Genomic DNA, 23,829 nt, shown 5'->3' on the forward strand with positions numbered 1-23,829 from the left:
ATTGACGGGTGGTAAAATAAACAGCAGGATTCCAACCGGAAGACCCGATCCCGATGGATTCTCCCCTGGATCGTGTCATCTAAAATCTGAAACCAACAATCAAGAGCCATTCTTGATCTTCGACGGTCCGCATTATTCCTATGTCAACAGAGCGGTGCACGTAATCGTGATCATCACCCATGTTTTAAAAATCAGACGATTGTTATTTCTGTAGTGTTGGAGTTCGGATCAGCTGTTAATACACGCTCCCAACAAAACTCCAATCAACCATTGCAGCCGTACATTTAGAATATATCCCGATTAATGATACCTAATGTGCGGATGTATTAGTGTATTGGGACGTTTGTTGATAGTAGATCCGAACTCAATCCGTACCTATAGGCCTTTTAAGAGTCCGGATCTCTTGACCACTGCATCCGGTGTAACTTGTAAGCTTACAAATAGACCTCTTTCTCGCGGGTGTCGTCAATCTAGAACCTCTAGAGACTACTCTCCCACCGGAAACCTAGACAGAGGAAGAAGAGGCAGCGAGCGTGCGAAACCCGAACATCAAAACCGGCAAAATTCTCTGCCTCCAATGTTGGAGCTTTCCCGCCAAATTCATCGAAACTCAGAACAGACCGTACCGAAGTCATGACCGCTCCTCGGGCATCCTCCTCCTCCTCCTCCTCCTTCTCGTCGTCACTGAATCGTTCCCTTGTAATTGCCATATTTTCGATCATCCTCATCTACTTTCGACATTCGCTTCAACCTTACATTGATCGAACCGTGAGCTCCCAGACAACAGAGGAAACCCTAACCCTCATCCAAGCGAAAGCAAGATCCGGCGAGAGCGTCAGAATCAAAGAAGAAGCTGCAAGATCCGACGAGAACGTTCGAGTCGAAGAAGAAACTCCTAGGAGGAATTACATTGTGGGGTTTCTTGAATACAAAAGAGCTGAAGAGCATAGGAATTACCTCGAAGAGAATATCCAATTGAGAGGGTGGAGATGGATCGAGAGAAGGAATCCGGCTGCCGCGTTCCCGACCGATTTCGGCCTCGTGTCTATCGAGGACTCTGTTCGAGAAGCTGTGGTCAAGGAATTTGGGAAATTAAGTCTCGTGAAGGATGTTTCGGTTGATTTTAGCTATACTCGGAGCTTGTCTGCGAAGAAGTTGGACGGAACTGGAGCTTTTGTGGATGGGAAGAAGCGTCCGGGAAAGATATTTACTTGTATGTCATTCGGCGAGGGAGAAAATTATACGGCTCTCAGTAATTCTGCAATAAGCTGGAAGCGCAGTCTCATGATGCAGGTTATGTTCTTAGATGGGTGAATATTACCAGTATCAATATGATTTTTCTCTATCATTATCTCCGCCTCTTTATTCTGGCGATCTTTTGGAAAATTAAATTGGAATGGAGGTTTTATGTTGCATTCTTACATGGTTCTTGACTTTGTCGCAGAGATCCCAGGTTACATCATTGTTTGGAGCAGAGACACTCTGGACAAAAGGTTATACGGGTGCTAAAGTCAAAATGGCGATATTTGATACTGGGATTCGAGCAAACCACCCACACTTTCGTAACATAAAGGTGTGCCTATTCTTTTGACATTTTACCACTGTGACTTATTGTGCTGTCTGTTATCCTGGTTATTCCTGTTATACTTTTTAAACATTCTTTTGCTGGACTTATGAAACCATTTCTTGTTGGGCTATCATATTTCCAATCATTTCCTTGCTTTGGCATTGTAACTTAGTTCTATTATACTTTCGAAATGAACCTGCAGTTAAAATTCATTGTAATTGGGACTTTGGGAGCATGTTTACAGGAAAGAACCAACTGGACAAATGAAGATACTCTTAACGACAACCTTGGACATGGGACATTTGTTGCGGGAGTTATTGCTGGTGAAGATGCAGAATGCCTAGGATTTGCACCTGACACAGAGATTTATGCTTTCCGTGTGTTTACTGATGCCCAGGTAACGCACATTGTTCTTTCAGAAATAATTTGAATAATCTTAATGAGTTGGTGCTTTCTCCTTTATTATTCATGGAGGGATATCTATTTGAATCTCATCAAACTTTCATCCTAGGTTAGAGTCTTACTAGCAACAACTCACATGGATTTTGCACCATGAGGAGTATGGCTACTTAAGCTGCTTATCAAAATATAAAGACGTGTTGCCATTGGCATTGGAGAGTTATTCTTGAACTCAATCTCTTATTAAATTGTGAAGAGCCTTTATGGCTCTTTTTTAAAGTAACATTAACTCAAGAAAGAACTTAATGGAGAAAAAAAAAGAAGGAAAATCCCAACTTCCTGAGCACTATAACTGGGACCATTATGAACACCAGGTGCTGGTAAACTAAGGAGCTGCTGCTGGGCTGAGTTGGGTAATGCCGAAATCAGTTAAGGAGTTGCTGTGCTGCTGGAATGTTCAAGGTCTGACCGTCTCAAGAAGAAAGGAAAGATTGTGTGGAAAGCTATTCCTGCTGCTGTCCTTTGGTCCATCTGGGCTGAAAGAAACAATAGGATTTTCTGTAGCAAAGCGGAGAACTCAGATGGTGTTATTCACTTTGCTGTTAGCAAACTAATTTCTTGGGTCTCTGTGAATGCTGGGTTCAAGAATCTGAATGTATCTAAGTTGTTAAGAACACACTCCATTTGGAGTCTGTAATCTGTAATCTGATCAGCTTTCCCGGCCAAGCCTAGTGTGGCTTGGGAGCTGATGTAATATCTGTGCGATGTTTTTAATAAAGCTTTACCTTTCAATATATATATATATATATATATTAACAGTGCTGATCTACTAAACTGCAGTAACTTAGTGATTTAGCTATATCACACAAGTAGGCGCAGTGGTCAGCTTTTAATGCCTGACTGTGGCCTTCATTTAGCAAAGCAGGCCACAACCATTCTATTTCCCTTTACTGGGGATTCTTGAGAAACTATTATTTCCGAAGCTAATGCTGATATTTTGTCATTAGTTCCATTGAACCAGAGTTAGGCAGATAATTGGTTGGGTAGTAGGACATATGAGATTTGCTGCATTTCTTACCTAAACAACTGTAGATGATTTGCTTACAGTGACTGCGTTGTATTCATTTTTGTATAGATACTGTTTGTATACCAGATCTTCTTTTATTATTTTGAGTTTTAGATATTATAGTCTTTTGTCAAGATTATGAGAAGTTTTTGTTCAGTTTATTGCAGGTATCTTACACGTCATGGTTCCTTGATGCGTTCAACTATGCTATTGCAACCAATATGGATGTACTGAATTTGAGTATAGGTGGGCCTGATTATTTGGATCTTCCATTTGTTGAAAAGGTAATTCCCTCCAGCTGATGTTGTATCTTAAATGTCAATGGATGTATGTGTGAATAAGTTAGCATTCATTATTACTAGATATAACACGTATACACTAAAAGAATTGGTACTATGCTCCGCCCTTTTGAGAAAAAAAGAAAACATTATTAAAAAACATGAAAGAAAAAATCTCAAATGTTAATGCTAATGTTAAATGTGGCTTGGAAAATAGTCATTATTTACCCTGAAATCTAAACTGATGACATTAAACACTTGCATGTATTTTAAGTTGTTTTCCAGGTCTGGGAACTGACAGCAAATAATATTATTATGGTTTCGGCTATTGGCAACGATGGACCACTGTATGGGACCCTAAACAACCCAGCAGATCAAAGTGATGTTATTGGTGTTGGTGGCATTGATTATAATGATCACATAGCTTCATTTTCCTCACGTGGCATGAGTACTTGGGAGATTCCTCATGGGTAAGGAATCTTCTTTTTCTTTTACGTGTTGCCTTTTCCCTTCTCTCACAATTATCTTAGTTAGATTTATTACTACTTCTCAATGGTTTCGGTTGGTAAATGTTTAGATTCTTGGACTATGAGCATATTCCTTTTTATTTAAACTGCATTCAATCAATAATTTCTGGTATGTCTTGTTCTCTCTGTAACAGCATTTCTTGTTCTCTTGAATCATAAGATAAATATTCATTGAAGATCAAAATCATCCATATTTTTCTCTGTATTTCAATTGAGGTCTATATTTTTCAGCCATTGCATCTTCTCATTGTCCATGTCTACCAATCCAAGAACCCATACACATCCTTTATCCTGCAAGAATATTGGCCTCTTTTTTGGAAAAACTTGCTGAAGCAATAGTATATGAAACATGTAAAATGAAGGTAAAGGTATAATTACCAAAAAAAAGGCAATAAAGGTGTAAGTTTGTATGTAATGTTTCCATGTTTTAGAGACCATTGGCCTCTTTTCTGGAAAAACTTGCTGAAGCAATAGTATATGAAACATGTACAATGAAGGTAAAGGTATAATTACCAAAAAAAAGGCAATAAAGGTGTAAGTTTGTATGTAATGTTTCCATGTTTTAGAGACCATTGGAGTCTTCCCTTCTTCAACATCCATTATTTAAGTTAATCTTTCCAAATTTCTTTTGGATGATTAACTCCTAATCTGAATCTGATTTTTGTTTTGGCTCAAGTAATTTAATGCCGTTACACCATACATGATTTATTGGTGTTGTTACTCATCTGTCTATTTCTTTTCTTGGTGTTCCCTGCATCAATGATTCCCTTTTTTTCTGGCTCTGACAGACGGTTTTAACCATGTTTAACTTTTGGTAACAGCTATGGTCGCGTGAAGCCAGACATTGTTGCATATGGCCGGGATATCATGGGATCCAAGATAAGCACAGGTTGTAAAAGCCTTTCAGGCACCAGTGTGGCAAGTCCAGTGGTTGCTGGTGTGGTCTGCCTGCTTGTTAGTGTCATCCCCGAGAGCAGCCGAAAAGACATTCTAAATCCAGCAAGCATGAAACAAGCACTGGTGGAGGGAGCAGCAAAGCTTTCTGGTCCAAATATGTATGAGCAAGGTGCAGGTAGAGTTGACCTGTGAGTTTTCTAACTTATGAAGACATCTCCTTTCATTGTTCATTTTCTTTCTTGAAAATGAAGTCCTTGACTGATTCTCTTAATATTTGTCAGCTTGGAGTCGTATGAAATCCTGATAAACTATCAACCTCGGGCAAGCATCTTCCCTAGTGTTCTTGACTATACAGACTGTCCTTACTCCTGGCCCTTTTGCCGCCAGCCACTCTATGCAGGTGCCATGCCTGTAATCTTCAATGCCACCATTTTGAATGGGATGGGTGTAATTGGCTATGTAGAAGCCCCGCCCTCATGGCATCCTTCAGATGAAGTGGGCAATCTGCTAAATATTCACTTTACCTACTCAGAAGTCATCTGGCCTTGGACCGGTTATCTGGCACTCCACATGCAAATCAGGGAAGAAGGTGCTCAGTTTTCAGGAATAATTGAAGGCAATGTTACTGTTACTGTATACAGTCCACCACCTCACGGAGAAAAAAACCCAAGGCGAACTACTTGTGTGCTTCAGTTGAAGCTAAAAGTGGTCCCAACTCCTCCAAGATCAAATAGGATTCTGTGGGATCAGTTTCACAGCATCAAATACCCACCTGGTTATATCCCAAGAGATTCTTTGGATGTTCGTAATGACATTCTTGACTGGCATGGAGACCACCTGCACACAAACTTCCACATTATGTTCAACATGCTGAGAGATGCTGGGTATTACGTGGAGACACTTGGCTCGCCCCTCACATGCTTTGATGCCCAGCAGTATGGGACACTTATGATGGTGGACCTTGAGGATGAATACTTTGAAGAAGAAGTGGAGAAGCTGAGGGATGATGTTATCAATAATGGTTTAGGACTGGCTGTGTTTGCTGAGTGGTACAATGTTGACACGATGGTGAAAATGAGATTTTTTGATGATAACACACGAAGCTGGTGGACTCCAGTTACTGGGGGTGCAAATATCCCAGCATTGAATGATCTTTTGGAACCATTTGGCATTGCTTTTGGAGATAAGATTCTGAATGGTGACTTTTCTCTCAATGGTGAGCAGAGCCGCTATGCATCTGGAACAGATATAGTGAAATTTCCTGCAGGTGGTTACGTTCACAGTTTCCCCTTCTTGGATAGTTCAGAGAGTGGTGCCACTCAGAACATATTACAGGCTTCTGGCATGACAAAGGTGAATAGATATATTTTGTTCGGTTAATCTTCTTATTAATTTTAAATTCTAAAAGATTATTCTTTCTCTGATGAAAGAAATGGCCCTTTAAGAGCAAAAACTGAATATCACCACTTAAGTAAAGCAGTTGGAAGATTTTGATGATGCACTAAAATTTCGCTCTGAAACATTTGCCATCAAGTTAATGGTTCTATCTGCCCAACAGCATATGGTAAATTTGTTTGTTTTCCCTAGTTGGGTTTCAAGCCCTGTTTGTTTTTTGGAAAGCTATTTACCTGGGTAAGTGTTATCTGGGAAATACTTACCCAGGTAAGTGAACTTACCTGTGTTCGTTTGCTTCTCAGGTAAAGTTTTCCCGACATGTTTTGTCAACCTTTCCCCCAGGTGGGAAAGTTATTTACCCACCTGGGAGATGGGTATACCTATTTTTCCATGTTCCCTACATGAATGTGAAAAACAAACATGGAAAAAGCGGTCAATGGGAACCACAACCCCATTGCCCGATTTTCCTCCCCTTCAGAATCCAAAAAACGAAGGCCTCAATCCTATGACATCTCTACTATGTATCTACTGATGTATACATGTTATTAGGACCAATGGTGGCTTGAATTCTAAATTTCCAATTTGTAAATTGAGAACCCCTGTAATGCATCTGGAGTTGTTTCTGCATCTCTATCAAGCAAAAAAAAGTGGCATCTGCATTTCTTTTCCAATATTTTTCTTGGGTTATACAAGACAAATCTCTAATATCTATCAGTAAATGCAGGAAGATTCCTCCATTTTGGGACTTGTGGACATGGGCAGGGGTCGTATTGCAGTTTATGGTGATTCTAACTGTCTGGACAGTAGTCACATGGTGACCAACTGCTATTGGCTCCTGAGAAAAATATTGGATTTCACTAGCATGAATATCAAAGATCCTGTGCTTTTCTCAGATTCAGCCAGAAAGGATGTTCCACTGTACGAGGATGATAAGCAATTACCATCTCGCAGAACTGATGTCAACTTCTCTACTTATTCTGCTGTTAAAGGCAAAGAATTAATCTGCAGGAGCGACTCCAGATTTGAAGTATGGGGAACAAAGGGCTATGGTTTACAGGTAAGTGGGAGGAACAGAAGATTGCCTGGATATCCTACCATGAATTTAGGGGGAGGTTTGAATTCAACCATGAGCTTCACTTCAGACCAGACCAAATTGCATGGGAAGAAGGATGAACACTCTTCTGCCAGCACTGTTGGAAACCTATATGGCAAAGGGATAGATTTCTTGGGTTTGCTCAGCAGAGAGGAGGTATGGAGTTCGAAATGTGGTCACAAGCATATTTTTTTTACTTTTGTCAACAATTTCTATAGGTTATTTAGCCTGCCTTGGGTTCATGCAATGCTACATGTGGCTGAAATTTTATCCTTTTGTCTGGTATGTGTTTTAGCCTGACACTCCACTGATAGCTGCAAGTCAATGGATGGTACCAGCTATTGTCGCTATTTCTGGTGAGTAGACTACTAAAACGCCTACAAATTTCTGGAATCTTATGCTTGATGTACTAATTTCAGGCCAACTGTTTTTTAGGTCTCCTGTTGCTTCTGAGCTTTTGGCGAATTCGCCAAAAGCGAAGGCGAAGGAGGAAAGGATCGAGCTCCGTCTCTGGACGTTCCATGAATGTTTAATTCCAATCTTTTTGTGGGATAGAATGGCTAGATGGTATTGGCTAGTTCTTTCACCATTCAACCTAGAGGTTTCTGCGGCAGCTCTGCCCAAGAAATTGATTTTGTACTGCTATAGCCCTGTAGCTCATCTTTTTGAGTTGTGATGCAATGGCATAGATTTTTCTCGAAGTAATGAAGTCATCAATCCTGATCCCACCTGCAACAGAAAAGTGAACTGCCAATCAGAAGCTAACAAAAAAGAACTTTTCACCAAATTCCTGGAGGACGCCAACGTCATTATTTCTGCTGCCCTGCAATTCTAAAAGCATGCAGGTTTCAACATGTATCGCCAGAAGCTCCAACAGAACAGGAAAACATTCACCGCTCCTGATTAAAAAGGGAAGCAGAAAAGAGCCACCCAACAGGGATTTACATGTATACCATCCTTGCTAATTGAGCTATTATCAGCTTAATTCTTCATTGCATTATAAATACGAGAATTTTTTTCCTTTTATAATAGCACAGCTTTTGTTCTCTCTCTCTCTCTCCCCCTCTCCAATCCCAGGTTTTTGCCACAGTCATTCACGGGCTGGGCTTTGGGCCTGAAGTTACACTTTGTCGGGCACAGGTTTCGGGCTGGGCCATTCAAATATTGGCAAGGGCCAAGCCCGAGCCTGGCCCATGAACAGGTCTGCTAGACCACCAGCAGGCTGCGGCGCTAAGCTGATACTTTTGTTCCCTTTTATCAACGGGCCTTGGTCTTTGAGGTTACGGATATATGGCATATTATTAAATTCTCTTTAATATCATTACACAGTTTTCTGGTATAAAAATCACAAGATTTTAACCTGGATATGTATGTTGAAAGACAACAAATTCACCGCTACTGACTACACTACACTCTAATCGTTGAAACAACAAATTTACCAATTGTGTCATGGTTCACACTTCATGTAAATCATTAAACTATGTATTATATGACTTATTTTCATTGAAAACTTATACCTAGTGTTATTGATATAATCTTTAGAAATTATTTGAGTTTTTCTATGCTGCACCGGTGGCTGAAGTGCTTGTGGTCTCAGAAAATTATCTATGATCAGTTGTTAATATGTTAGTTCATTTTGATCGCTTGTGACGTATGTAAATGGGCAATGTAAAGGGAGTAGGGATATATATATTTTGATGGTCCTCAAGGTCAGGGTAATATGTGTGTTCAGAATCTATCTTATTTTCCAAAAAAAAAAAGGAAGAAACTGTCTTAATAAAATTAGCTTTTCTCTTAAAAAAATGCACTCAATGTGTGCTATGATTAGAGGTGTATGGCATGGCCCGTGGGTGGCCTGCACAAAGTGTGGGCTGTGTTGTGCCGGCCCGCAGGTCGTTATGGGCTGTGCTGCCTTCCCCGGTGAAAATTTTGGGGGTCGTGCCGTGTTGGCCTATGGGCTAAGCCTTAGGTTAAGTTGGGCCGTGCATCGGGCCAAAGTTATTTATTTAAAAAAAATTGACAAAAACTTAAAATTTTAATTTTATATGAATTTTATGTATACAATTACTTATATATACAATAATTAAATAAATTAGTATAATAAAATAAAAAATTATTTATTTTATTAATATATTATATATTATAATATAATTATAATATTATATAAATATATATAATATATATAAATAATATGTGGGTTGTGCCGCGAGCCATGCTGGGCCGGATTACGGATTGGACCGTGCCGTGCCAGCTTGTAAACCTAAAACCTCAGGCCGATACAACCCACATGATCATGTCAGGCTGGCATGGCCGACGAACCAACGTGCCAAGCCAGTCAAGTCCGTGCCGGGCCGCGGGAAGCACGGCCCGAGTTACACCTTTAGCTACGATGCGTAAAGTCATCATTTCAACCACCACCTTTGCATTTTTTTGATACTTGTGATGATCGGCAATCATTCGATTGTTCCCCACGATATGTAAGCTCAACAGCCTAAATGACTCGTTGACTAGTTCAAACCTGTTGCCGATTGTATAAGCCCATGCACGTTTTTTCTCTTTCTTTTCTAGGTAAATGGTTGAACAACGCTATGAGAGTGAACAGGGGGCAGCCCCAAGGTTCAAAATATCGATAGCGAACTAAGTCACACCCAAGGTTTAAAGTATTGGAAACCCAAGGTGTATCAGAAAGATAATTTTAATAGATATATTAGGATACACTTTGGATATGTATGGATACGAATGAAAAATCAAGAGATGCATAAATATGGTAAAAAATTCAAATAAATCTTAAAAAATATATTACTAACTATATTTACAAATTTTATATGATTGTAAATAAGTCATTTAAATGTAACAAATCACAATTTAATGGTTTATATAAAGTGTGACATATCGAGACACAATTAGTAACCATTGAAAAAATGATGGAATAACTAAAACGTAAAAAAAAAAAAAACTAAAACATGAATGTCAATTTACAAAAACCAATATAATTAATCTTAATATTTATTAGTATATAAATTTTAATAATTAATTCTAACATTTATTAATAAAAACTTGTCACTCATTAAGAAAAGTGAATTTACTTAAAATAAAAAATACATATAATCATAGCAAGCAAATATGTGTGGCTCATAGGCGAACTTGTGGTTGTTAAAACTTAAAATCAAGTGCCCAAGGTTTGAATCTTGTTATAGCTAAAATTTGAGTTTTTTACACTAACAAAATGAAATTAAAGGAATGAGAGAATTTGAATTAGGCGCTAAACTTCAAATTTAAATTTAAATTTGCCTTGGAGTAATTGGCTAATTAATGAAAGAGAAATTAAACTTAAATAAACGACATTAATGAGAGCTTCGATATTAAATATGGATTGATGAATAACGATACAGATCCGAACTAGATCAGACTGTTTCGGGCCCATATCGGCCAATACAGATCCAAAACAGTTCGATATGTACGAAAAGAAACGAAACGAATGATTTATACACGTTCCACATATCGAGTTCTTGTCGGAACAATACATATTAGTTGATACAGACCGATACGTTGTGACATTTTGAACCTTGGTCACACCCCGATATGACTCCTATGGGGCATATCGTATTGAAGTTTTGAACCTTGGGCAACCCTTCCCAAAACCCTAACCCCAACCCCTCCAAGGCTCCCGCCTTGGTGAAGTCTTGACAAGTTTTTATTTTTTTAATAAAAATAGTAATAGAAACAATACAGCAAGCTAATTGGCACTTATTAGTTTGAAAAGAATTCATTTTAGAAAAAAAACGTTTTGGTTCATTTTAGAAAAAAAAAAACGTTTTCGTTCATAGCAATATTTTCTCATTCTACTTTTTTTTACTCATTCTGTTTATTTTAGAATTTCATATTGAATAAGAATAAGAAATAATGAAACATCCAACAGGGTTATTCTCACAGGAACACCGGTTAAGCATTTACATTGCATGGGGCACGTGGTGAAAATAGAGATAAAAGTGCAAAATATAAAATTATTCATTTAAGTTTTATGACCTGCACAAGTATCCGCTTTCTGCTAAATTTTGGTAGCTGGATGTGGACTTGGTTGGTAGTATAGTAAGTCTGATAAACCAAGGTGCTCGTAGGCTCCTAGCGTCATTGCACTGCCAATCTGCCTACATTAAATCCTTCATCAGAGCCTCTGATGATTAACCAGCCAACAGAAGGAGATCCTGGTCGTGAGACCTGTCGACGTGAAGATAGCTTATACTCTCTTCTTTTCTTTTTCTTTTTTCTTTTTTGTTTTCCTTTAATTTAAAAATAACGGAAGAGATTGAAGTCGGGAGTCGGGACATGTACCTTCACATAAAAGGGCAAAAAATAAAATGCACAACACATTACGGACTAGTTTAGGCGCCAAATAGAAGTCTTAAATCTTATTACAACAAATTGGATTTCCAGTGAAAGGCATAAACGTTCATGTGCGCGAGTTTAAAGAGAAAGGGACATGAAATGGATACACACCAGATAACACTTGCTTTCCTCTCTTTTCAGTTTTCTAACACTTTGTATTATACAATATCTAGAAGTATAGAACCTTTTGACACCTTCCCTGAATTATTACTGCCTAATGAATGGGGAAGGAAGAAGCAGTAGCTCTTCCATCCCGAAACAAACCCTCCTTACCCTATCGCTATTTGCCTAGCATTCGCAGCCAGATGATCTTTGCTGGTTTCCACCCGCCACATCAATTGTGTCAGGAAGATATCTTCATCAATCAACAAACAAATGTCAGTAATATCTCCTAGAACAGCTAGAGACAGACCAAAAAGAAAATGGGTTAAGTAATAAGAAATGATTTAAGCGCTACTAAATTTAACAATAATATGATACAGGATAGAACGAAATGGCCAAACAGGATTCATGCAGCAGACCCCATATAGTTGGTACTAAAGCTTAAGATGATGATGATATTTGGGAGGAGGGGGAGGGTTCAAGTGAACTTCAGCAAGAAGGAAATAACTTCAAAATTCATAAACCAAGAATATTTCAGTAATACTCACATTTCTTCTTCAGGTTCATTCTTCAGAGCATTCTTTGCTATACATTGAAAGGCAGCTTCGACATTAATACCTTCTTTTGCAGAAGTCTCAAAGTAGGGAATGTTCCCTTTGGAGGCACACCATGCCTTTGCCTTCTTCTCAGATACCTGAAATTGTAGAATAAATTAGTACATAACTCACGACTAAAAAGAGAAAAGTAGCATGAATAACTGCAGAAAAAATAATCAGGAATTTATGATGAATTAACTCGGATATATTTTGGGTTCAAGGACAAGCAAGCTTACCACTCGACTGTTTCCACCATCAACATCTATCTTGTTCCCCAACACAACAAATGGAAAGTTCTCAGGGTCTGACGGGCTGGCCTGCATTATCATGAGGAATATCTATTCAGTCCTGAGTTCCCTGAAACCCATAGTCCTCTATTTGTAAATGAGTTCCAACAGTAATTACCTGGATCAGAAATTCTTCCCGCCAATTGTTAAGGTTGTCAAATGACTTCATCACATTCACGTCATACACAAGAACACAGCAGTCTGCACCACGATAGAAAGCCACACCCAGGCTTTGGAACCTCTCCTGCCCTGCTGTGTCCCATATCTATATGAACAATCCCAACAGGCATCAAAACTAAAGAAGGAAAGTGGGCTCAACAGAAAAATATCATGATAGATTTTCCCCCACTTAATTCCCCTTCCAAACCCCATCCAAAACACCAACAGCAATAGTCCTAAGGTTGTGTTTGGTCTGAAAGAAAATAAGAGGGAAACAGAGACTTAAGGGATTTTTTTGACAAGTGATAAGTGGAATTTCATTATATTAAGAAGAAACTATCAATGGATACAACATGGAATTCCAAGAGGCACGAGCTGCAGCCTCCAAAAGAAAACAAAATTACAATTGAGCCCAAAATAAGTTGTCCCTAAACACCCCTTGCCTAGCTAGATAATCTGCCAGCCCATTAGCTGATCTCCTCTCCCACTTAACTCACTGTTATGTTTGAGGTTAACCACTTAAATCTTCTTTATCAACCCCTAAAGGGACCAAGCTACAGTCTCCGGCTCCTTCAGCCACCCAGTTACCAGTTTAGAATCACCTTCTATCAGCAGGTTCCCAAAGTTCAGTTCTCTAGCAAGCTGTGCTCCTTGTAAAACTGCTTGAACCTCTGTATTAACCGCAACCCCAAATTTGGGCTGTGTTTGAAAGCGGTGTAAATGTACTTTTACACTGGTTGGTTTAAAAGTTTTAAATGCGAACTGGTATTATTGAAGTAAACTTTTACATCATTTTTATCGAAGTTACATTTTCGGTGTTTAATTACACTCCATCCAAACTGCTACAAAACTGTTACACCACAAACAAATGCAGCCTTAAGGTAAAGTTCTTAAGAATGAAAAGGTTTCCTCAAGAACATTTCCTCAACTTTCTAATTCCCTCTTACTTGGTGTTTTCATTGTCATTTCAAAGTTGTCAAACAATTGGACCAAAATTTATAATTCTGGAACCTGCTTTCCACAATATCATGATTCATGACTACATGTGGCAAATTCCTTCATGGCAGCAATATAACAAAGTGTAACCACTGATATCTAATGGTTAGTCTAGAAAAGGGTTAAGATACACCATAGATATTTTCAAGTTTTAAACAAACAAAAAAAAAAAATATTGAGGCTTGATGTTTACAAGTTAAATAAGAAAGTCATTTCTTTTTTTCTCAAAAAGTCCTTGTTGGAAGATTTCAGTAATTATGTATTATATTATGTGCTATTTTAGGTAATTGAGAGATTTGTGAGCTGTACAAATATTTTTAGAAATCAGTTGTATTTTTTCCTTTATTTAGGGAGATTTGTTACCTAGTTTGTATCCTAGAGAGAGCTATAAATTTTGATGTACAGAAGCATAAAAAATCATCCCATTCTTATTATCTTTCTGTCTCTTCTTTAGTCCTCTTGAGGCTTACTGTTTACAAGTTATCTCCCTTTGTTCCATGTCCTTTTCCCTAAACATCCCAAGTTCCCAACAATATAGCACCACTTCAGCACTTATCACCTCACACTTGTTTTCTTTGTAGGGCAAGTTGTGAAACTATAGCCAACTTATTAATCTCCTGCCCTTTTGTATCCAGCATTTAGTGGTTTTTCTATTCTCTGTTTGGCTGCAGGTGGACTCTTGCAGGGGCAGTGGCCAATCTTTTCACCTCAACTTTCTTTTCCCCATCAAGGAAGAGAGGGGAAATCCAGACCTTGGGAAGAAAGGAATTCCAGCATATTAAAGGAAAAAAAAGTAAAGAAGCCTTAAGAGATTAACTTGGATGAAAACTATACACTTCATTGGCAAGAATTTGGCAACCTCCAAGCTACAACAACATCAAGCTAAATTTTTTATGGGTATAGTATGGGAAACTGCAGAAACTCAGGAGCTTAGGGAGGGGGATTAGAGATTAGGAAGCAGCCATCTTGACTTTGTATTCAGGAGCTGTAGGCTATGGTGATTCAATTTAAGCTGAATTAATGCCAGTGCTACAAGGCTTGAGATTAGCTAAACCTCTTTGGTATAGAGGTATAATGGTAGAAGGAGACTCTTACACATCTGTGGGTTCTGGGTTGGTTAAGAAAGAATAGAATAGGGTCACAGAAATACAGGTACATTGTGAGGGAAATAGAGAAGCTTGCAGCGGAGCTGAGAACAGTTTTCGGTTTATAATTTAGTTCCAAAATCTGCCAATGGATTGGCAGAAGATATCAATTGGAAAGCCAAGAGCATTGGGCTTATTGGACCCAGCCAACCCTGGATTACCAAGAGAGAAGATATCAAATTTCAATTCCATTTCATTTTTATTTGGATGGCATTGTTCCATGTAAGAAAATTTTTAGGTCTCTTAAACTCCACTAAATGGCCTCCCTCCTTCCCAACCTTTCAGTGTATGTTGGGGAAAAACAACCAGGGATACATGTTGCGGTAACAAAGCTTTAAGGAACTCTCCTAATTCAACCCAAGTCCCTTTCATATGACAAAATCAAGGAAAAACTAGCAAAGAAAGGGGTGAATAGAGATTTTGGCAGCTTTGCAAGGTGCACAAAGAGCTAAAGAGTTGAACATTAGTAAACTGATAAAGGAAGGAGACTCCAAACTGGTGGTGGGTTGGTTGAAGGAGGACGAGAATAGACTCTGGGCATACAGTAATGAAAAGAAAAAATTCAAGTGGATGACACAGGACATTGAAGTGGATGTGTTTCGGGTCAAAAGAAGTGACAATTCCTTTGCTAATGGGTTAGCTAAACAAGGAGTGGATACGGTGTCTTTGTAGTTTGTTCTGGGCTCAATTGTAAAATCTTTTCTGGTTTATTTTCTGTGTTTGTTGGGAGAGTTAAGAGAGCTTACCTCTCCCCTTTGTACCTTTCTTCCTTATTAATGAAATTTACCCCTTATTGATTAAAAAAGGGGTGAATAGGGATCAGCTATTTTGGGGACATTTTCATAAAGACATATGAAAATAACTAGGGACCAGACAGAAACTTTGTAGGATGCTCGGCATGCTTGCAAATACTCGTTTTTCTTTATATTTAACAAAATTCTAACAGTTACCAATCAAATAAGACAAAATCAAGGAAAAAGATGGTGTGGTTATAGGGTGTGGCTGGGAATCATTAAAAACTTGATGTGACTCAAGATTTGGAGGACAGGAAGCAAGGAGTGACATAAGCAAGACAAAAAATTTAAACCATTTCTTCCCCTTAGGGTTTTTCTATCCTTAAAGGGAGTGATGGACCAAAAAATATTGCAAAGTTGTTGCTAAAAAAACTATATGGAGTCCTCACTTTAGCCAAATTAAGGAAAATCACCTTGTTTTAGATTTTCTTTGCAACCAGACATAGTATTAGGTTATCAAATAGATAAGCCTTTTTCTAAGAACTTTCGTGCTTCAGCAGCAAAAAAAAAAAAAAAGCTTTGACATTTGGTAACACGTGTTTTTTAGAGCAAAATACAGAAAGCAAAAGACACTTGTGCAACAAAAAAGCACAAAGTAATCCAGCATCATTTTGTGCTTTTGCTTCACACTTTGTCCAAATATGCTTTTCACAAAATGCATAAGGTGCAAATATAGATACGCCCCATGGCAAGATATATGATTATATGCCAAATTTGATGTCCAAAAATACATGAGATGTGGCAAAATATATGCCATGTGGAAAATTTTGTCATACATGACAAAATATATGATGTGTTGCAAACTTTGTGACACATGGCTAAATTTATGCCATGTGGAAAATTGTGACATATAAAAGTGTCATGTAGCAAAAATAACATGGAAAAACATATGCCACATGGAAAATTTGTGGCACATGGCAAAATATATGCCATGTGGAAAATTTGTGACACATGCCAAAATATATGCCCCAATTTTGATGTCCTTAAATGTGGAAAAATATGTCGCATGGCACAACTAGGGGTCATGTGACATTTTTATATTATAAAGTTCAACAAATAACAAGTTGGAACAAGGAATTTATCATGTCACATGTGGTAAAGCAACATGGTGAAACCAAATACTTATTTATGCTTTTTATTTCAAAAGCTTGTTTTGAAAACAATGTTTACCAAACTGCAAAAGCACACAGTAAAAGCACGAAATATTTTGTGCTCCAAAAAACACAAAAGCAAAAAAGCTTATCCAAGCATAGCCTTAGTTTCATCAAGCAAGTCTACAGATCGGTGAAGGCAAACATAATTTGTCAAGCAAGTCTTTCATAGCATTCCTAAGGAAATTTTATATTTTGGTATCCTTCTAAATTCTATGTATATTCTTGTCTTACCAACATCTACAAGGAATAATTTCTATTGCTTGTCGACAGAAAGAGAACCTTTTCTTTTCTAAATAGAAGAAGATGGAAAATATTTTAAGGGTTATAGCACTTTCTTGTCCATGCTATTTCAAGTTGAGCTTTGATAGCCATCCACTCTACTGGGAATGTTTAATAACGTAACTAAGTCATTAGGGAGAGACTGATGACACAGTCCAAACTACAGGTCTATAAATGTAATTGAATAAATAAACCACTACTCCATTACTTTTGGAGATCCCTTTCTATTCTATCCCACCGTAGGCATTCTGTATAAAGTTACATGTTTCTTGTTAATTACATAATTGTTACCATTTTTTGTTCACGGGAATATTTGATGATGAATTGTTTAGTTATAAGAAAACATTTCAAATTATGGTGCATTTGAACTTTCGAAACTGGTATATTCCAAAATAGCCCATAAAGAGGATAAAATCCCTTATGAGGCAACAACTTCTCAATTTCTTACCCATTAATCAGTCAATAACAGAAGGAAGCAATGAGCTGCTAGAAAGACATATAGCATTGCACTGAAACACAGTCTATTGGGGAAAAACAAATGAATGTATTATTTGTGAGATCAAGAGGTTAGCATCTAAGTCATATCCATGTTCTCATCCTATAGTTAAAGCTTCGGACTAGGGGGGCATTTCATAATACCTGAATAGACTAAACTGAATGGCTTATTCCTTTGTCATTTAGTTAACAAGTCATTAAATAGGAGAGAATACTTAATTGCTGCATGGCATGCTTGGGTGATTCAGAGATAGCTCTAAGGTTGGAGAGAATTATGAGAGACTTCCTTTGGGTGGGCTGGAAGGACTCTAAAAAGATCCACTTGGTCAACTGGGACCAGATTTGCAAGCCTATTAAAGACAGTGGTATGGGAATCAGAAAACTGAAACCCTTCAATCTGGTCCTTCTTGGTAAATGGTTCTGGAGATTCTTAAAGGAGCCCAACGAGCTTTGGAAGTAAGTTATAACACAGAAATATGGTATTCACGCAAACGGGTGGGATGCAGCTGAATCTACCCTCTCATATGGGTGTAGAGTGTGGAAGGGGATCTATAAGGCTTATCATCTTTTTATGAAGGGAATTAAGTGTATGGTTGCGAATGGTGCAAGGCTGAATTTTTGGCATGACAACTGGTGCTCAGAGTATCCTTTGTAAGATTGTACCCAGATTTATTTCTCTTGGCAAATGATAAAGATGTCAAGGTAGCTGAGTGTTGTAGTGTCAGGTGACTCTCTTGTCTGGACCCCCTCCTTCCGGAGGGGCTTTAACAATTGGGAGATCCCGCAGGTGGAAGAGCTGCTGGAAAAGCTGCAAGGTATAAGGTTAAACCCCCTTGCCTCAGATCAGCGACGTTAGCGTTGGTCCAAATCTGAATTGTTCTCAGTGAAGTCCCTTTTCTCTAGTATGGAACCGGCTAATCCAGACTATTTTCCCAGTTTTCTAGTTTGGGGTGGCTTGGCCCCCTCTAAAGCATGGTTTCAAATGTCGCTAATGTCGGTCCAAATAACCAAAAAAAATGCAGTTTTTCCTATTATGTCAACAGGATGTCAACTAATTTCGACAAGATGTCGACTAATGTACATTAATAATATTTCCATTAATAATTTCTATTTAATATTTCAAACAAAATATTTATAAAAAAGAATTAACATAATTTTATACTAAATCATAATTTATTATATATTTAGTACTAAAAATCATAATAAATTCATTAAGTTTTATAAGAAATCAGAATTTATCATAATCTCAATACTACAAAAAAGGAGAATCAGTTTATTAAATTTATAATAAAACATAATGTATTATAACTTTAATATTTAAAAAATCAGAATAAATGTATTTCTATTTACTAGTGTGAAATAAATGTATTAGAATTTATAATAAATCAGAATTAAAAATAAGAAAAGAAAATATCAGATAACCTTGTAAAAACATCAAAATGCATAATAAATTAGTAAATTGTCATTTACTAATTTGTTATTGATCTTAGTTTCTTAGCTTTATATAATGGTTGGGAATAAGATAATAGTCTATAAATATGTATTCATGCTTCTTTTATCATTTTATAAAATATCTTTGCATATTTCCACATATTTCATAATATTTCCACAATGTCTCTAATTTTTACAATATTTCCCCTCGACATTTTCGACATATGTCCTATATTTTGGTAAGCGACATTTCCATCGACATTGACATTTTAAACCTTGCTCTAAAGTGGAGTTTTTTATTTGGGTGACGGTTGGAGATAAGTGCTTGACAAAGACTATGTTGATTCAAAAAGGGGTGGTGCTTCCAGACGCCTCGTGTGTTCTATGTGGTAAGGGAGAAGAGACTTCCAGTCACCTGTTTCTTCACTGCGACTTCTCTTCAAGAATCTGGAGTCACTTTGTTAAGGCCATTCACCTTTCTTTTTATATGCCTAATTCTATCAAGTCTCTTCTTGAGAGTTGGAAAGTTGAAGGTCTAAGCAAAAAAGGTAGGATAGTGTGGAATGTAATTCCTTTGGCAGTCTTGTGTAAGGGTGTCAATGGACCAGTTTTGGATTGGACCCTGTCCAATCCAAAATCAATTTGGACGGACCAATAAGACATTGGATTGGACCAATCCGGTCCAAAATATTTATTAGATTGGATTGGACCTGGTCCGTCCATAACAAATTTATATTGGATTGGGTTGTATTAAGCCAATATCTGGTCCATTGATATAAGATAAGAATATACGTGTCAATGGGCCGGGTTTGGGTCGAAACCAATCTAAATCAAAATGAATTTGAACAGATTGGACGGTCCAGACATTGAATTGGACCAGTCCAAATTGGTCCAAAACATTCACTGGATTGGATTGGACCTGGTCCATTTATAATGGACTCACATTGGACTGGATCGGATTGGATCAAATCCAGTCCAATTGACACCCCTAGTCCTGTGGTCCATTTGGAGGGAGAGAAATAGGAGGATCTTTGATAAAAAGCATATCTGAGTAGAAAAGGTGATTAATTCAGTTGTAGATGAGTTGAGAGGGTGGCTGAGCTCAAATACGCTGTTCAAAAGAGATGTTTCTAGTGCTGATGTAGTGCTTAATTTTTTGAGGTTTCCTAAGGTGTTTCTCTTGCACAGCCTTTGTGCACTGAACCCTTCCTATATCTTTCGTTGTGTTTTCCTTAATAAAATCTTACTTTACCTCTTCAAAAAAATAATGTTTGGGTGATTCAGAAATAAAGGAGCTTACTCCCTACTTAATGACTCGTTCACAAAAAGACAGAGCTATAAGCCATTTACTTTAGCTAATTCAACTATTATCAAACAGAGCTACATATATCGGCATCTTACACATGGAGACGGACCAAATAATGAATCTGGAAATATCTTAACCTATTGTTTACATTAGTAGTTCATGTTTTCTCTTAAAATCCCTCTTAAATCTATTAACAAAAAAAAAGACCAGAAATTCACCTTAGCATTCAGGAGGTAATTAATACCAATAAGCAAGAAACAAGTTGAAGCCCATAAAACATTTATTACGGATTTCCAGTAGTAATCAAGGTCAAACTAAACAAATAAATGCCAATTCAAATTATATATAGAAAAATAAAAACATGGTTTAAGATCGTTACTCACCTGTAATGTGAACAATCTATCTTCAAATTGGACTTCTTTAGTCAGAAAATCAGCTCCAATTGTTGCCTTGTACTGGTTACTGAACTTACGGTTCACATATCTAAACAGAATTTAAGGATGCACAACCACCATCCATACTGAGGTATAAATGCAATCATTAAGAGAAAACAGCTATTATTTGCAGAGATGGAAAGATAGGGACAGGGGGGTGGGGGGGGGGGGTGAGAGAGCAAGATCAAAGCTTTCAAGGATACTGATTCATTAGAGATGTCTTCCCGACCCTATCAAGATTAAGCAGACGCAATGAATAAAAGAAAAAAAAAAAAAAAAAACGGAATAGGAAGATCTACTGTCCACATAGTCGAATTATATAAATGAAACCAATAAGATAACAAAAGATAGTCAAGGTTCATCAATTAGAAAGTTTCAGAAACCAAGAATTCGAACGGTTTCCGATGAAACGAATCCTTTTAGGAATTATAAGAAAGCTCACCCGCTGTCACCGAGGATTATGACCTTGAGAAGCATCCGCCTTCTAGACGCCATGGCTTCAAAGCTCCGAATTCTCTGTAAAAGATCAAATTTTGCAGGGCTTTGTCCTCTGAAAGAAAATCAAACCCTAGTAGTTTTCGAAGTCGCCCGAGAGATCTCTCAGAAGTCTAAATTTTAGCGGAGAAAAATAGTTCTTCATCCAACCAAGAATTACACGATAATCATTTTAGAGACAGCGAGGAACTGCGATGACATTGATATACCAAAATTGCCACTGGAGTTCGCTTTAAATTACTATTGACACCAAAGGCGAACATCTTAGAGCCCGGCTTCAGTCAGTGCAAGATCTTAAGAAGATTTGAGCTCTTCTTTCTTAAGATCTATCTATCACCCGACGTACGTTATAAGGGCTATAGTCCTGTACTAAAGTGTCGTTTTTATGCTGTTGATGTCACCAGTCCATCCTTCTATGATGGATCCCAAGTTGATTATCATATTTGCTAGCACCAGAGATTAGATCGAAACATCTGAAAGTAGTGGGGCCCAGCTATGGGTGATTTAGATTGTCCTTGCATGTGCACCACGCGTTTATGTATAACAATTAGTCTAATGGCACGTGCATTTGCATGTACAAAGACAAATGAATTGTGAGTTGTAGTGCAGTATACATTTTTTTATACTTTTTTTTCTGCTTTTAATTTTAGAGTCCTATTCAGGAGGTGATGGTTTTAAGTTAGGGATGATAATTTCTATTCTCGTTATGGGAGGTTTAAAAAAAATAATTTTAATTTTTTTTTGTAAAGGATAATTGATAGTTTATGGGTTTTTTGTTTTTTAATGAAATAATTGAAATTTTTATGTTTTGTTTATGCTATTTTATTTGTTTATTATAAATATATAATAGGAAATAATGAAAAATTAAATGTGAGGATAGGGTCAGGGAGAATTATGTGTGGGGAGGGGTTGGATTCTGAAAACCCAACCTATTACGAGTTTTGGGGAGGGTACAAGGAGGCTGATAGGATCAATAATTTAGAGAACCCTCCCTAAACCCACCCCATTATTGCCATCCTATTTTAAGTAATGCAAACAAATTGAATCGAATTAGGATATAAAAAGTAAGTTTGAGATATCCGAATTCAATTCAAATCTGACTAATATGGAAACTCTAGTATTCGAATTCGATTGATTAAATAGTCGGATATTCAATTAGAATTTGATTTGATTCTATCGCATACATCCTTCCACTTTTTATAATAATAAGTAAAACATAAACGTAAAAAAAAATAAAAAATAAAAGCTTATTTTCATATTCTGACCTACTGTAGGCTATAGAGACTGGAAAATCTTGTTGCTCTGTGTTCAATGACTATAGCCTATAGGACAGGATAGCAATCACAAAGTTTGTCGAAGAAGAGAATGATAGTTTTATTGTTGAATGAATCATTTATATGATAACAATCACAAAGTTCTAATCAAGACCCATGGGACACATAGGCTTTATTTATTAGAAAAATTGAAGATCGAACTCTATGACATTTCCAATCAAATGGTGTCTATCTAAGTTCAATTCAAGTATTATTTTTTGGGGTTATGTTTGATCACAATCTAAGTTGTGCTTTAGTGAGAGTGGTTAATTTCTTATTCTCTAGATAAAATTGTATTATGTTTTTTTTTTTGTATCTTAATGCTAATTTTTATTGCTCTATTATTAATTTTGTATTATTTTTAGGTAAAACTATAAAAATCCTCTTATAACAATTCTATAAACCACCTTTGTGTTTTGACCCTAACAAAGGTGTCCCCTATAATTTTGAGAAAAAAAGTGCAACTACCTCCTTTCTCTTGACTCTTCAGTAACAAAGACATTAAAGTTACCAAAATACCCCTATCATTGTTAATGCATTATCATACATAAGGTTTCAACTTTAATCTATTTTGCTAAACAACTTTCAAAGAATAATTCTCGTTACTCTCCTTGGACAAATGTAAAAAGGTTTTAAGTAAAGTAAAATTAATGTGTACATCAACATTTTTTATTTGGAATGTTGACTAAAGGAAGATATTTACACCTTTTTCTTTTAAATAATAAGAGAGGTTTTTGTTAAGGTCAAAAAACTGGGGAGTTTCATAGGATTGTCAGAAAACCCAATGAGCTTTTTATAATTTTCCTTATTTTTAAATGAAATTTAAATTAATTTTGAAATAATTAAACAATGTCTAAAACTAATATTTTTTATTATTTTTTGAAATTAGTAAAAATTGAATTTATTTAAGTATATTAAGTTTTTATTAAATTTAAATTCCTTATAAAATTTAATTAACTATATAAATTTTCATTATTTTAGTGGAACTTAAGTTGGTTTTAAATTAATAGTTTAATTATAAAACTAATAATTGTTAGATAATTTTGTATTAGTTTTATATTAATTTTAAATTGATATTCGTTATGGAATATAAATGGATTATAATTTAGTACAATAATATATATATATATATATATATATTGAATTTTATGCAATTAAATAGAGTAATGGAAACGATAGAGAATTAATGGCATGAGTTATTGAAGGAGAGAGCTAATGACATTATTAATAAGGAG

At 36.7% G+C, this 23,829-nt stretch overlaps 2 protein-coding genes across 2 annotated transcripts; one reads left to right on the top strand and one right to left on the bottom strand.

Annotated features, from left to right (window-relative positions):
• Positions 1-418: 418 nt before the first annotated feature.
• Positions 419-8,270, top strand: LOC148869158 (subtilisin-like protease SBT6.1). Its single transcript, XM_088973140.1, has 10 exons — positions 419-1,293; positions 1,445-1,573; positions 1,812-1,964; positions 3,200-3,316; positions 3,596-3,780; positions 4,659-4,922; positions 5,016-6,087; positions 6,854-7,378; positions 7,518-7,578; positions 7,658-8,270. Exons 1-10 carry the CDS (start codon positions 634-636, stop codon positions 7,753-7,755), a joined length of 3,264 nt encoding a protein of 1,087 aa, XP_088829266.1. The 5' UTR covers positions 419-633; the 3' UTR covers positions 7,756-8,270.
• Positions 8,271-11,603: 3,333 nt separating this feature from the next.
• On the bottom strand, positions 11,604-21,713 carry LOC148869159 (ras-related protein Rab7). Its single transcript, XM_088971857.1, has 7 exons — positions 21,229-21,713; positions 20,990-21,016; positions 20,736-20,835; positions 12,712-12,858; positions 12,543-12,623; positions 12,259-12,404; positions 11,604-11,963 (listed from the first exon to the last, which is right to left on the bottom strand). The coding sequence occupies exons 1-7, from the start codon at positions 21,279-21,281 to the stop codon at positions 11,897-11,899; spliced, it is 621 nt and encodes a 206-aa protein (XP_088827983.1). The 5' UTR covers positions 21,282-21,713; the 3' UTR covers positions 11,604-11,896.
• Between the last annotated feature and the right edge of the window lie 2,116 nt (positions 21,714-23,829).

Source organism: Nelumbo lutea, chromosome 2, assembly GCF_056320005.1.
Source record: "Nelumbo lutea isolate HS-2025 chromosome 2, American lotus-T2T, whole genome shotgun sequence".
NCBI lineage: Eukaryota > Viridiplantae > Streptophyta > Magnoliopsida > Proteales > Nelumbonaceae > Nelumbo > Nelumbo lutea.